Source organism: Lampetra planeri, chromosome 61 (genome assembly GCF_965212315.1).
Source record: "Lampetra planeri chromosome 61, kcLamPlan1.2.h2, whole genome shotgun sequence".
Lineage (NCBI taxonomy): Eukaryota > Metazoa > Chordata > Hyperoartia > Petromyzontiformes > Petromyzontidae > Lampetra > Lampetra planeri.
In genome coordinates this window covers 1,490,462-1,504,629 of record NC_136167.1, presented here as the reverse complement: position 1 = coordinate 1,504,629, position 14,168 = coordinate 1,490,462, and the positions used below count along the sequence as shown (strand labels likewise).

The 14,168-nt window shown below is 55.3% G+C and overlaps 1 protein-coding gene across 1 annotated transcript in view; it reads left to right on the top strand.

Moving 5' to 3' along the window:
* Positions 1–245: 245 nt before the first annotated feature.
* LOC144736545 (uncharacterized) overlaps positions 246–14,168 on the top strand; it is a 23,418-nt gene continuing 9,495 nt past the window's right edge. The window contains exons 1-8 of the mRNA XM_078619095.1: positions 246–252; positions 2,101–3,072; positions 3,748–3,961; positions 5,908–6,478; positions 7,227–7,337; positions 7,896–7,996; positions 9,286–9,521; positions 12,309–12,526. Of these exons, the coding sequence (XP_078475221.1) occupies positions 246–252; positions 2,101–3,072; positions 3,748–3,961; positions 5,908–6,478; positions 7,227–7,337; positions 7,896–7,996; positions 9,286–9,521; positions 12,309–12,526 (2,430 nt within the window). The remainder of the gene's footprint in view (positions 253–2,100; positions 3,073–3,747; positions 3,962–5,907; positions 6,479–7,226; positions 7,338–7,895; positions 7,997–9,285; positions 9,522–12,308; positions 12,527–14,168) is intronic.

Here is a 14,168-nt window from a genome sequence, read left to right as displayed (position 1 = left end):
CATTCGCGGTGAGGCCCCTGGCTCGCCGGCGGTGTTAGCCACGCAAGACGACCACGTGGGCGGCACGACTGAGATTGGGTAGCTGGATGTGTGTGTGTGTGTGCAGTGCGTTGAACTCCTCTCGCACCGTACGTAGCCAACCGCGCTAATCGGAGGTGCGGTGTTGAGTCTGTGGGCAGTGTTGAGTCTATGGGCAGTGTTAAGTCTATGGGTAGCAGTGTTGAGTCTATAGGCAATGTTAGACTATGGGCAGTATGTGTGTACAATATGTTGAACTCCTCTCGCTCCGTACGTAGCCAACCGAGGGGTGAATCAACAGGCAATAATAGCCTGTTGCAGGCTAATCTAAACTATAAACTGACAAATTTCGATTTAAAGCTTTCGTGACTGCAGGGATTCATCTTCTTGGTTCTTTCGGTAAAGTCACGTAGAAGGGAAGTAATAAAATAATAAAAATAAAACATAATAAAACAATTCTCACGACGTTTCGGCCACAACGCAAGCAGCCATCCTCAGGCGAAGAATGAAACACCCCAAGCTTGGAGCGTATATTTAAGCTGGGTTAGAGGGGGGGGAGGTGGGAAGAAGAGCGCCTAAACAAAATAATTTGCATATCAAGAGGAATTCAGCATATGGAAAATGCGTAGGAGGTGGGCGGGGGGGGTTCCAAATCAATACTATGCCCGTGCATTATGCAGGATTAGCAGCATCAAAGGGGGGGGGGGGAAGGGGGGGAGCATTAACAAAGGAAAGGAATGTTAATAGTATGTAGCTGTAGTTACTAAACAACCACGTAAAAAACTACAGTATAAACTGCATGACAAACTAAAGTATAAACTACATAGCATCATCAGTAAACTTACTATACTCTACAATAAGCTGAGTTACTAACAGTAAGTAATACATGAAAAATTCTACGTTGTAAAAAATTATATAATATGCTTCCATCTAAACTTTATTCTCTTACATCACACGCGTCTATACCGTACTATATACTTCCATAGGCAAAACCAACATTAAATTACATACTGTATTGCTATAAACCACCCTATACCTTATACATTTTCTCTGCAAGCCATCTGGCTATCATGAGAGATTCGTACATGAGGCGATCCACATTTACAAACACAGAGACAATTTTAACCGAGAAGATGGATTCTGGCTTAGCAATCACTGGAAGGACGTAATAAACCATTTTGATACACATTAGGGTGGGTAGAATAATACATAGTGTTATATTAAAAATGTATAAGGTATAGGGTGGTTTATAGCAATACAGTATGTAATTTAATGTTGGTTTTGCCTATGGAAGTATATAGTACGGTATAGACGCGTGTGATGTAAGAGAATAAAGTTTAGATGGAAGCATATTATATAATTTTTTACAACGTAGAATTTTTCATGTATTACTTACTGTTAGTAACTCAGCTTATTGTAGAGTATAGTAAGTTTACTGATGATGCTATGTAGTTTATACTTTAGTTTGTCATGCAGTTTATACTGTAGTTTTTTACGTGGTTGTTTAGTAACTACAGCTACATACTATTAACATTCCTTTCCTTTGTTAATGCTCCCCCCCTTCCCCCCCCCCCTTTGATGCTGCTAATCCTGCATAATGCACGGGCATAGTATTGATTTGGAACCCCCCCCGCCCACCTCCTACGCATTTTCCATATGCTGAATTCCTCTTGATATGCAAATTATTTTGTTTAGGCGCTCTTCTTCCCACCTCCCCCCCCTCTAACCCAGCTTAAATATACGCTCCAAGCTTGGGGTGTTTCATTCTTCGCCTGAGGATGGCTGCTTGCGTTGTGGCCGAAACGTCGTGAGAATTGTTTTATTATGTTTTATTTTTATTATTTTATTACTTCCCTTCTACGTGACTTTACCGAAAGAACCAAGAAGATATAAACTGACATTTTACCAAGCAAGGCCCACTCAGCTATTTCATAAGCGACCTGGCTATCACGAATGACAGCTCGACTTCGTGGCTTATCACTGCGTGCAAATGTATTGCGGACGAATACTCTGACGTGGAGGGGGGTAAAAAGTCTACACGGGGCGACCTTTGTCTCGCGCGTGCGACCTCGCCGCCCGTAGCCGCCGCCGCGTCGCTGTCGCTGCGCGTGGAGGAGGAGACGCGCCGCCTCGCCGGCGTCGGCCTCCTGTCGCCCGCGGCCGCCCTGGCCCGCTCCGTCCCCGCCGAGCCGGACGGCCCCGGCCGCGGCCTGGGCCTGGAGGACCTGCGCACGGACTTCACGGACGGCGCACGGGACGGGGGGCCCGCGTCGCCCGCGTCGCCCGGCGACCGTTTCGGCGCCCGCGTGCGGGAGATGCTGGGGGCCGGCGGCGAGCACCGCCGAGGGGGCGAGGCGGCGCCGGCGTTCTGGACGGGCGGCTTCCCGCCGGACGGGCACGCGGTGTTCGTGGGGGACCTGCCGGGCTCCGCGGTTGGCCCCGCCGGGACCTCGGCCGCCGCGCCGCCGTCGAGCTACGAGGAACGCGTGGCGGCCATCGTGCGCCGCCTGGCCGGCCGCTCGCCAGGACCCGCCCCGCTACGGCAAGCGGCCTCCTGGTCCGCCGCATTGCAGCGGCCTGGCCCGTCGCGCCCCGCCGGGTCGTCGGCCCGCGCACCGCACGCGGTCGGCACCGACGCGGGCCTCGGGGTCGCGGGCGGCTCCCTCGGCGGCGGCGACGACGGCGGGGAACGGTTGTCGATTCTGAGCGACAGCCCGGGCTCGCTGAGCGAGGGGCCCCTGCTGAGCGAGGGGGAGCTGTCCGACGACGACGAGCGGCCGACGACCCGGCCCAGGTCTCCGTCCCCGCCGGACCGGCGGGGACGGCTCGACGGATCCGGAGCCGCCCCGCGGCCGCCCCCGTTTCCGGCGTCGCTGGCGTCGCGGCTCGCCGAGGTCGACTTCTGCGCGATGCCCCGGGCGGAGGCGGCGGCGCCGGCCTGGGAGGAGCTGGCGAGGGGCAGTCCCAACAGCGCCATCGCCATCTACGTGCGGCGGCACGCGGCGCCGGCAGGCCTGGGCCCGTCGGCCGGCGCGGCGCCGGTCGTGGAGACCGGTAAGGAAGGGGGTGGCGGGGGGGGCCCGTGGCAGGAAGGGGGCGTCGGCGCCATTGGGGATGCAAAGGCGGCCGGGTGTGGTGCTGCCCAGACCACCCCCTCGTGTGCCGTGCTTGCCTGGTTAGGTGCTGCTCGCTAAGGGCTTGGCGAGGGCTTGATCCAGCAGTTGATCGATCGATGACGACAGTGATGATGTACGTATGTTGAACTTGTTTCACACCGTACGTAGCCAATCGTGCTAATCGGAGGTGCGGGGATAGGACAACAAACTGAACACGAAAATCAGTTCTAATGAAATGAGTTTTCGATGTAGATGACTCTAAAAGAGGCTTCCTAACATCGCATTCCAGACGGCCGCAGAGGCGCATCTAAAAGCGCGCGATGCGGAGACCGTCTTTGTTCGACGGCCAGCCAAAATCCGCTGCTTGCGAGGATGAGCGGAGTTCGCGTGACGACGGTTTACGCTTTCTTGACGAGATCGGGTCCGAGGGTGTCGCGGTCCGTTTGTGGCGAGCGTAATGGGCGCGTGTTCGTTCGGCAACCGGACGCCGGATGAGGGCGGGTTTACCGGGGCTCACGGTCGTGTGATGGGAGGCAGTGCGGTGTGGCCACTGCGAGTCACCGGCCCTGTGGAATTGCCTCCGGCTGTGGCCCGCCCCACCTGCAATATTCAGGACGCGGCGGTGGCCGCGACGACGCGGATATCGCAGACATGGAGGAGCAGGAGGTGGAGCAGGAGGTGGAGCAGGAGGAGAGCCGCGGAGCGGAGTCGCCCGGGCAGCGCTCCGTGGACGCGTACGACGAGGACAGCTTCGCCTCCTCCTCCGGCACGGCGTGCACGAGCTTCGGGGCGGCACCGGCGGTGACCGCGCCGCCGTCGGCCCCTCGGTGAGCCGGCAAGGCGGGTGGCGGTGGTGACCGTTGTCGCGCGGGCGACGGGGCCCCGAGACCCCGCGCACGGTGTTTGGTCGGGGAGAGGAGGAGAGTGAAGGGAGGTGGTGGGAGAATGTTCTCCTAGAAGGCGGTGGTTGGTAGTGGTTGCGTTCCCGAAGAACACTGCTTCGTGGATAAAATCGCGTTGTAATGAATAACGTATATAACGTAGGGGGTGAAGCGCAGTCCGCGGTGACGCGTGAGATGCGGAGTACGCAGGCCGAACAAAGACCGAGGCGCGCGGGTAGCATCTAGAAGCATCCAGCAGCATCCCAGTGCCTCGCGCGATGACGACGCCCCGCCGAGGCGGCCGTATTACGACCGCTTATTCCTCCCCGTTGGCTCGATCGCGTCCAGTTCACACACCGTGAAAACTACGCGCCGTGAAAACTACGCGCCGTGGGCGAAGGGAAACGGAGCGCTGCGCCGAGTTGACCTGTCATCATTGTGGAACCTGTGGGGGGCAGTGGCTACCACTCGCGCCTGTCCGTGGGACGGTGTGTTGGGGGTCTATCCCACCACCTCACCGCCCAACCAACCCACGCTGGGTCAGAGGTCACAAACGGGTTTTGATTCCTTACCCGTACCCGGCCGCACCAGGGTCGCAAATGGGTACCCGTACCCGGCCGGGTACGGGTAGGGTACGGGTATTGGGTACCCGATTGCGACCTCTGGGATGAAGCCATGTTGCAGGCGCGGGTGGGTTGATTCTAGGAACTTGAATTGTGAGAAGAGACAAGACGTTGGGAAATGAGTGACAAACGGTGACTCACCAGTGACTCACGGTCTACCCGTACCCGGCCGCACTAGGGTCGCAAACGGGTACCCGTACCCGTACCCGGCCGGGTACGGGGAGCCGGGTATCGGGTAGGGTACGGGTATCGGGTACCCGGTTGCGACCTCTGGCGAGGATGGTGACCGTAACGATGGCGCTGAACGCGACCTCTCTCAAGTGCGCGTTCTCATTCACGCGTGTCGAAACACTCGCTGAATAGAAACTTACATAGTAATAGGTTTTTACCCTTTCAACTGGTATAAAACTGACACCTTTATACAAGAGATCATGTTTGCAATAACCACAACACAAGCAGTCAAAATGCAAACATAAAGAAACAATAATGATAATGATATGCACTGTCCTTGAAGTTGATTGGTCCACACCCGAGACAGCTTTTCTTAGAGCCTAGTCTCCATTGGTGTTGGACCAGATGACGCCAAAAGGCGTACGACTCAAAAACAGCGCACTATCAGAGTATTGAGAGCTCGGGGTAAGCATTTACACTATGAGACATCTCCTTTACCAGTGGCAAAATATAGTAATAGGTTTTTACCCTTTCAACTGGTACAAAAACTGACTTACATATTTGTTATTTTACCAGCTAAGGACCCACTGAGTGAAATAGATCGTTTTCAGATGCGACCTGGCTTTCACGAATGATAGCTGAGCGAAGTGGCTCATCGTCATCATGTGGAAATTTATAGTGGCAGCCAAATGCTCTGAACGCGTGACGTTGATTTGAAACGTGGAGAGAGAAAAAAACCGGAGGACCCGGAGAAAAATCCACACGACTCCAGGTAAGAGAGAGAGAGACGCAAACTGCAAATATACAGCAGCAGGCGTCAGGGTCGGGATCGAACCCACGACCTCCTGCGTACCAGGCGAGGTAGTCAACATCTCCTAGCCACCATGATAATGATGAGAGAGAGAGAGACACGCAAACTCCAAATATACAGCAGCAGGCGTCAGGGTCGGGATCGAACCCACGACCTCCTGCGTACCAGGCGAGGTAGTTAACATCTCCCAGCCACCGTGGCGCCTATATAAATAGGACCGCAGAACTTGGACGAATTTTGCCACCGGTTCTGGCTCTGCGCCGTGACCCTGACCCTCGCCCTGCCAGGTCTCCGGACGGTGCCGATCGGCGAGGAATCGGCGGCGGCGCAAGGGAGCGGACGTTGCCCCCCGCGGAGGGACCTCCCCCGCCTGCGAACTCCGCCGGCGAGAAAGACGACGACGCGGGCGGCCTGGCGTCGCCCCCCGAGCCTGCGCTCCCCTCGCCAGTCCGGGGCCCGGCAGGGCCGGACTCTCCTAGCGCGTGGACGGACGGGGTCGGAGGTCGCCGACGGAAAACTTCCACGATTTCGCCCGACCTGGAGGAGGAAGAGGCGGAGGAGGTTGCGAGCGGCACGCGGGACGCGCATACGGTCCTCTCCGACCCCTCCGCCCCCTCCCCACCGCGCGAGGAAAGGGGGCGGCTCGGGTGGGAGGGCGGCGGTGGGCAGCAGCAGGAGGAGGAGGGGCCGTGGGGCCCCGCACGGAGCTCCCCCTGGGGGCTGTCGCTGCGGCTGGCGGCCGAGCTGCAGCTGCTGCAGGCGGTGGAGGAGTCGGCGCATCAGCTGGGGGCGGTGGAGCGTGCCCGCGGGGTCGCGCTGGCGCAGCAGGAGACCGTGTCCCTGGCGCAGGTCCTCAAGGTGTGACCCCCGACCCCTGACCCCTGACCCTTGCGTGGCGCGCGACGGTTGCGTGCCCGAACCGCGATTCGATTTGGCGAGTCGCGGTTTTGTGTCGTGGTTAAGGGGTCCGGCGACTTTAGCACAGCGCAGACCACAGTCCCCGACGTTTTCTCGCCCCGGGTCTATAGGGGCACCAATGTGACAAGATGCGAACTCTTTGTGGTTCTTTCGGTAAAGTCACGTAGAATGAAAATCTATTGAATGATAATTCCTGCAGTCACGAAAGCTTCAAGTCAAGATGTTAACTACCTCGCCTGGTATGCAGGAGGGTCTTGGGTTGTTGCCGGCAGGTCGATTGCACGCCGGCGCGGAATCGTGCGAGCACATCGGGATCGGCTATCCTCCAAAAACACGACGCACCGAACGCTTGAGTCGAATCGCGACCGCACCTCCGCAACTTCGTAGAATCCACTTTGGAATTCCCTCCTTCCCCCCTCCTCCCCCCTCTCCCCATCGTCATCGTCTCTTTTCCCCAAGTCCTTGTACTAATCACGGTCACCCATTTACGACTTTGCTGGTGCTGTTTGTTGATGACCGTTTGGCGTTTTAAGTCCAGGGTTAACGCTGCACCGACCGCACTATTGGCCGGTTCCCCCCATGCCCCCCCACCCCGTACCCCCCCCCGTACCCCCCCTTACCCCCCATGCCCCCCCACCCCGTACCCCCCCCGTACCCCCCCTTACCCCCCATGCCCCCCCCTCCCCAGGTACGGCAGCAGCAGCACGAGCAGGAGCTGGCGCTGCTGAGGCTGCGGGCCGAGCGCGAGGCCATGGAGGCGCAGAGGCAGCTGGAGGAGACGCGGGCCCAGCACGTGCTGGTACGCCGGTGGTGGCGGTGGCGGTGGCGGTGGCGGTGGCGGTGGCGGTGGCGGTGGTGACGGTGGCGGGGACGGTGGCGGTGGCGGTGGCGGTGACGGTGGTGGCGGTGGCGGTGGCGGTGGCGGTGGCAGTGACGGTGACGGTGGTAGCGGTGCCGATAGTCGCACCGACAATCGCGCCAGTGGTGGCACCGTGCGTGTCGGTGCTCGCTAACAGCACTTGCCCCAACAGTCTGTTAAGGCTACACGGGGCGTCTTTGTCTTTGTGTGTAGGCGCTCGCTAACAGCACTTGCCCCAACAGCCTGTTAAGGCTACACGGGGCGTCTTTGTCTTTGTGTGTAGGTGCTCGCTCACAGCACTTGCCCCAACAGTCTGTTAAGGCTACACGGGGGATCTTTGTCTTTGTGTGTAGGTGCTCGCTAACAGCACTTGCCCCAACAGTCTGTTAAGGCTACACGGGGGATCTTTGTCTTTGTGTGTGGGTGCTCGCTAACAGCACTTGCCCCAACAGTGTCGAGGCTACACGGGGCGTCTTTGTCTTTGTGCGGTGAGTGCAGCAGGTGGCGGAGTTGGCGAGGTCCTTTCCCCCGAGGGCCGCGCCGCCAACAGTGACACGCGGCTCCCCGGACAGCCCCAGGAGGGGGCAGCAGCGTGGGGGGTGAGCAGGGCGGGGGGTGAGCGGGGTGGGGGGGGGGGTGAGCGGGGGGGGGGGGGTGAGCGGGGCGGGGGGGTGAGCGGGGCGGGGGGTGAGCGTGGGGGTGGGGGGGGGGGGCAGGGGGGTGGGCTTTGACCCGTGTCACGAAGCCGCCCGTTTTGCACGAAGCGTTCACCACATTTGTTCGCCACGAGTTTATGTGGTCAACGCAGAAATGAATTCTTGCAAAAGGTTTCTGTGTTGGTGTTTTGACTTGTTCACACCTCCTGTTTTATTGCCAGAAAGGGTATCAAACCTTCGATTTAAAGCTTTCGTGACTGCAGGGATTCATCTTGTTGGTTCTTTCGGTAAAGTCATCACGTAGAATGGAAATAATAAAATAATTAAAATAAAACGTAATAAAATAATTCTCACGACGTTTCGGCCACAACGCAAGCAGCCGTCCTCAGGTGAAGAACAGGTCTGTCGAGACGACAGAGTCTTAATGGATTCATCCATTCAGACTCGCTGCTTGCGTTGTGGCCGGAACGTCGTGAGAATTATTTTATTGTGTTTTATTTTTATTATTTTTTTATTTCCATTCTACGTGACTTTACCGAAAGAACCAAGAAGAGGTATCAAACCTATTACTATATTTTGACGCTGGCAAGGGAGGTCCCATTATCAGTCGTATCCGTTTGAGGGTTCCATTCAGCTTCATCGGCGAATGCTTTGGGGTTTCTTTACGTCAGGGTGTGGGGGAACGTCCGGCATGCGGGCCGTATAAGGCTCGCGAAATAATTTGTCAGTTCCAGCCATTGCATTAGGGGCGAGTTAATGAAATGTTTGACCAAATAAAACGGGCTAATTTTTTTTGTTGATCATTTTGTATGGCCCGCGAATGATGTTATTAATATTGTTGGGTTTTTTCGGTAAAGTCACGTAGGTAAAAAAATTTAAATTAATAAAAGTAAAATAAAAATATAATTTTATTTTTATTTTACTTTAAAATAAAAAATAAATTATTTTTTATTTTACTTTTATTAATTTAAATTTTCTACCCACGTGACTTTACCGAAAAAACCCAAGGATATGAATCATTGCGGTCACGAAAGCTTCAAATCTAGATGTTATCAATATCCAAATGGCCCTTGGCAGACAAAAGGCTCCCCACCCGCGCCCCATGTCAAGCCCGGCGAGGCCCTCGCGAGACGACGCGCGGGGCGGCCCTGGCGGCCACAACGGCCAATTGGAAATTCGCGTCCGTCGCTGGAGCGCGGGAGCAAGGCGTTTGACGCCGCGTCCGTTCCCAGGGCCGACGACGCGTCAAGCTCCGCCGACACGGCCGCCCCTCGCGGCCGCTCCCCCGCCTCCGAGCGATCGCGATCCCGGCGCGCCGACCAATCGGAGAGCTCCGTGGAGGAGGACGCGACGACGGCGGCCGACGAGGACGAGGAGGAGGAGGGGGAGGGTCGGCGCAGCGCGAGCGTGGCCGAGGATCTCCCCGACGGCAAGAGCTCGGAGAAGTCACCGGCGGCTTCTTCCAGAGGTGCCGCGTGACGTGAACACCGCGTGACGTGATGTGAACACCGCGTGACGTGAACACCGCGTGACGTGATGTGAACACCGCGTGACGTGAACACCGCGTGACGTGAACACCGCGTGACGTGAACACCGCGTGACGTGAACACTGCGTGACGTGAACACCGCGTGACGTGAACACCGCGTGACGTGTGACGTGAACACCGCGTGACGTGAACACCGCGTGACGTGTGACGTGAACACCGCGTGACGTGAACACCGCGTGACGTGAACACCGCGTGACGTGAACACCGCGTGACGTGTGACGTGAACACCGCGTGACGTGAACACCGCGTGACGTGAACACCGCGTGACGTGAACACCGCGTGACGTGAACACCGCGTGACGTGTGACGTGAACACCGTGTGACGTGAACACCGCGTGACGTGAACACCGCGTGACGTGTGACGTGAACACCGTGTGACGTGAACACCGCGTGACGTGAACACCGCGCACGGTGGCGCCGGGGCTGGTGCCGACCGGCCGCCAGAGGTCGCAACCGGGTACCCGATACCCGTACCCTACACGATACCCGTACCCCGGCCGGGTACGGGTACGGGTACCCGTTTGCGACCCTGGTGCGGCCGGGTACGGGTACGGGTAGGCCGTGAGTCACTGGTGAGTCGCCGTTTGTCACTCATTTCCCAACGTCTTGTCTCGTCTCACAATTCAAGTTCCTAGAATCAACCCACCCGCGCCTGCAACATGGCTTCATCCCAGAGGTCGCAATTGGGTACCCGTACCCGTACCCTACCCGATACCCAGCCGGGTACGGGTAGCCGGGTATCGCCTAGGGTACGGGTACTGGTACCCGTTTTCGACCCTGGTGCGGCCGGGTACGGGGGGTAAGGAATGAAAACCCGTTTGCGACCTCTGCCGCCTGCGCCACCCGGCAAGACGAGGCCTGGGCTCGATTCCTGGCATTTGGAATCGGCATCGCGCGTTTTAGAGTGTTTGGCCGCTTGTGCATTTCCACGCGGTGGTGGTGAGAAGCCACTTCTGTGAGCTCTCGTTTGTGGTGGCCAGGTCGCTTGAGTTATAATAGCTCAGTGGCACCTTACCTGGTAAAATAAAAAAATCTATATTTTATAAAAATATAATAATAGGGTTTTTCCCCTTTTTTCTGCAACAAACTGAAACCTTTCTACGAGGATTCATGTCACTTGTATTAACCACAATACCTGCAGTCAAATGCAAACAAAAAAAACACGATGATAATAAATGCATTGTCCTTGAAACTGATTGGTCCACACCAAGGTACGGCTTTCTTTTGAGCCTCGACCCAATTGGTGCTTTTTCGATTTAAAGCTTTCGTGACTGCAGGGATTCATCTTCTTGGTTCTTTCGGTAAAGTCACGTGACTTTACCGAAAGAACCAAGAAGAGCAATTGGTGCTGTAGAAAGGTTTCAGTTTTGTTGCCAGACAAAAGGGAGAAAAACCCTATTATTACATTGTGGTACTGGCAAAGGAGGTCTAATGATGTAGATGCTCACCCCGAGCCCTCGTTACTTTGATAGCGGCATCGTCTTTGAGCTGTACGCCTTTTGGCGTCCTCTGGTCGAGCACCAATTGCGTCGAGGCTCAAAAGAAAGCCGTCCCTTGGTGTGGACCAATCAGTTTCAAGGACAATGCATTATATATTATCATTGTGTGTGTTTTGTGTTTGCATTTGACTGCAGGTATTGTGGTTAATGCAGACAACGATCCTTGTTAGAAGGTTTCAGTTTTGTTGCCAGAAAAAAGGGAGAAAAACCCTTATTTTTAAATCCTTTATATTAAGTTCACTTGCTTGCTTGCTTGCGCGCTTACGACCGTGCAAATCTTTCGGTCGTTTTTTAACCCACTTCCCGTGATCCAATCGAGCTGACATTTTGCACACAGACTCGTTGTGCGTGACAATTTCTTTTCGTGAAAATTTTTTTCCAAAATGTTACACTTTTTAGGATTTTTTTTTTATATTTAATTACCAATTGCTTAATGCTGGCAGGCAATCATCTGACCCATAGGTGGCAGCCATCTCAAGCCAGAGGACGAGAGGACTCTAGCCGCCACGCATATAAAGGATTTATAGTGAAAAACTTTGTTTTTACGGGTTAATTTTTATATTTTGGTACTGCCAAAGGAGTTCCATTGATGTAAATCTACATTTTAGTTCTATAGTTTATCGGCAAAATCGCCCCCCCACACCCCCCCCCCCTCCTCTGAAAGTTAATGAAGAGCACCGGTTTAGGATCCTTTGCCGAACGTTTGGAAGCGGAGCGACGGGACGAAGGGAAGAAACAAGTATAACCCGTAAAAACTAAGTTTTTCACTATAAATCCTTTATATGCGTGGCGGCTAGAGTAGTCTCGTCCTCTGGCTTGAGATGGCTGCCACCTATGGGTCAGATGATTGTCTGGCAGCATTAAACAATTGGTAATTAAATATTGACATTTTTTTCCCTAAAAAGTGTAAAATTTTGAGAATTTTTTTCACGAAAATGCGTTGTCACGCACAACGAGTCTGTGTGCAAAATGTCAGCTCGATTGGATCACGGGAAGTGGGTTAAAAAACGACCGAAAGATTTGCACGGTCCTAAGCAAGCAAGCACGCAAGCAAGCAAGCGAGCGAACTTAATATAAAGGATTTAAAAATAACCTCGTGCACACAATGCCGGCGCGAAAGTCCCACCCACGCGTCGAACGGGGAGCGCTCCTTGCGACCACCCCTCCCTCCGACCGTGCCCCGACGCCCGTGTCGCCGTTTCCCTCGCAGCGCGTTCGGAGAGCAGCGCCGCCTCCGGCCTGCCCAGCGAGTCGTGGACTGACGACGAGGTGGAGGAGGAGGTGGAGGAGGAGGTGGAGGAGGAGGTGGAGGAGGAGGTGGCTCAGCAGGGGCGGCACGGCACGAGGGGCACGTCCCGCGCGGCGGGGAGGGAGCACGGCGCTACGTCCGACGAGGGCACGGAGGCCGTGGGATCGGGGCCCTCCAAGGTGGACGGCGCTTGTCTCTCTGTCCTGTGTCTCTCTCTCTCTCTCTGTGTCCGTCTGTTTTTGTCTTTGTCTGAGTGTGTCTCTCTCTCTGCGTCTGTCTCTGTCTGTCTCTCTGTCTGTGTCCGTCTGTGTCTGTCTTTGTCTGTGTCTGTCTCTCTGTGTCTCTGTGTCTCTGTTTCTCTGTGTCTCTGTGTCGCTGTGTCTCTCTGTGTCTATGTGTATGTGTCTGTTTCTCTCTGTGTGTCTGTCTCTGTCTATCTCTCTGTCTGTGTCTGTCTGTATCTGTCTCTCTGTCTGTCTCTCACTGTGTCTGTCTCTGTCTGTCTCTCACTGTGTCTGTCTCTGTCTGTCTCTCTGTCTGTGTCCGTCTGTGTCTGTCTTTGTCTGTGTATCTCTCTGTCTGTGTCTCTGTGTCTCTGTTTCTCTGTGTCTCTGTGAATGTGTCTGTCTGTCTCTGTCTGTCTCTCTGTCTGTGTCCGTCTTTGTCTGTCTGTATCTGTCTGTCTGTGTCTCTGTGTATGTGTCTGTCTCTCACTGTGTCTGTGTCTGTCTGCCTGTCTCTGTCTGTATCTGTCTCTGTGTGTGTCTGTGTTTGTCTCTCTCTGTCTGTCTCTCTGTGTCTGTCTCTCTGTGTCTGTCTCTGTGTGTCTCTTTATGCGTGTCTCTGTGTCTGTCTATCTCTCTCTGTGTCTGCCTCTCTCTGTCAGTCTCTCTCTGTATCAGCCTTTGTCTGTCTCTCTCTCTCTGTGTGTGTCTCTCTTTGTGTCTGTCTGTGTCTCACTGCTGTCTCCCTTGACTCTACCGTCTTATTCTGTCTCCTTCTCTCGGTTCTCGCTGTGCCTGCTCCGTGTCTCGTCTGTCTGCTGATGAGACACTCGCTGTCGACAGGGGGGGTCCGTACCTCCCTTGTGCTGAACCAATGCTGCTGCAATGATGCACTTGTAAAGGAGTTCCAGCCGGCGTGGTCCTGAAACTTTTTAACTCCCACGACGTCACAGATCTTAGGGAAATCCACTCTCATGACGAGCGACTCCCTGCCTCGATTTAAAGAGAGCGCGTCACGGTGGCTAGGAGATGTTAACTACCTCGCCTGGTATACGGGAGGTACGTGGGTTCGATCCCGACCCTTACGCCGGCTGCTGTGTATTTGGAGTTTGCGTGTCTCTCTCTCTCATCATCATCACGGTGGCTAGGAGATGTTAACTACCTCGCCTGGTGTACAGGAAGTCGTGGCTTCGACCCCGACCCTGACGCTTGCTGTGTATTTGGAGTTTGCGTGTCTCTCTCTCTCTCTCATCATCATCGCGGTGGCTAGGAGATGTTAACTACCTCGCCTGGTATACAGAAAGTCGTGGATTCGATCCCGACCCTGACGCCTGCTGTTGTATATTTGAAGTTTGCGTGTCTCTCTCTCATCATCATCGCGGTGGCTAGGAGATGTTAACTACCTCGCCTGGTATACGGGAGGTACGTGGGTTCGATCCCGACCCTGACGCCTGCTGCTGTATATTTGGAGTTTGCGTGTCTCTCTCATCATCATCACGGTGGCTAGGAGATGTTAACTACCTCGCCTGGTATACGGGAGGTACGTGGGTTCGATCCCGACCCTGACGCCGGCTGCTGTGTATTTGGAGTTTGCGTG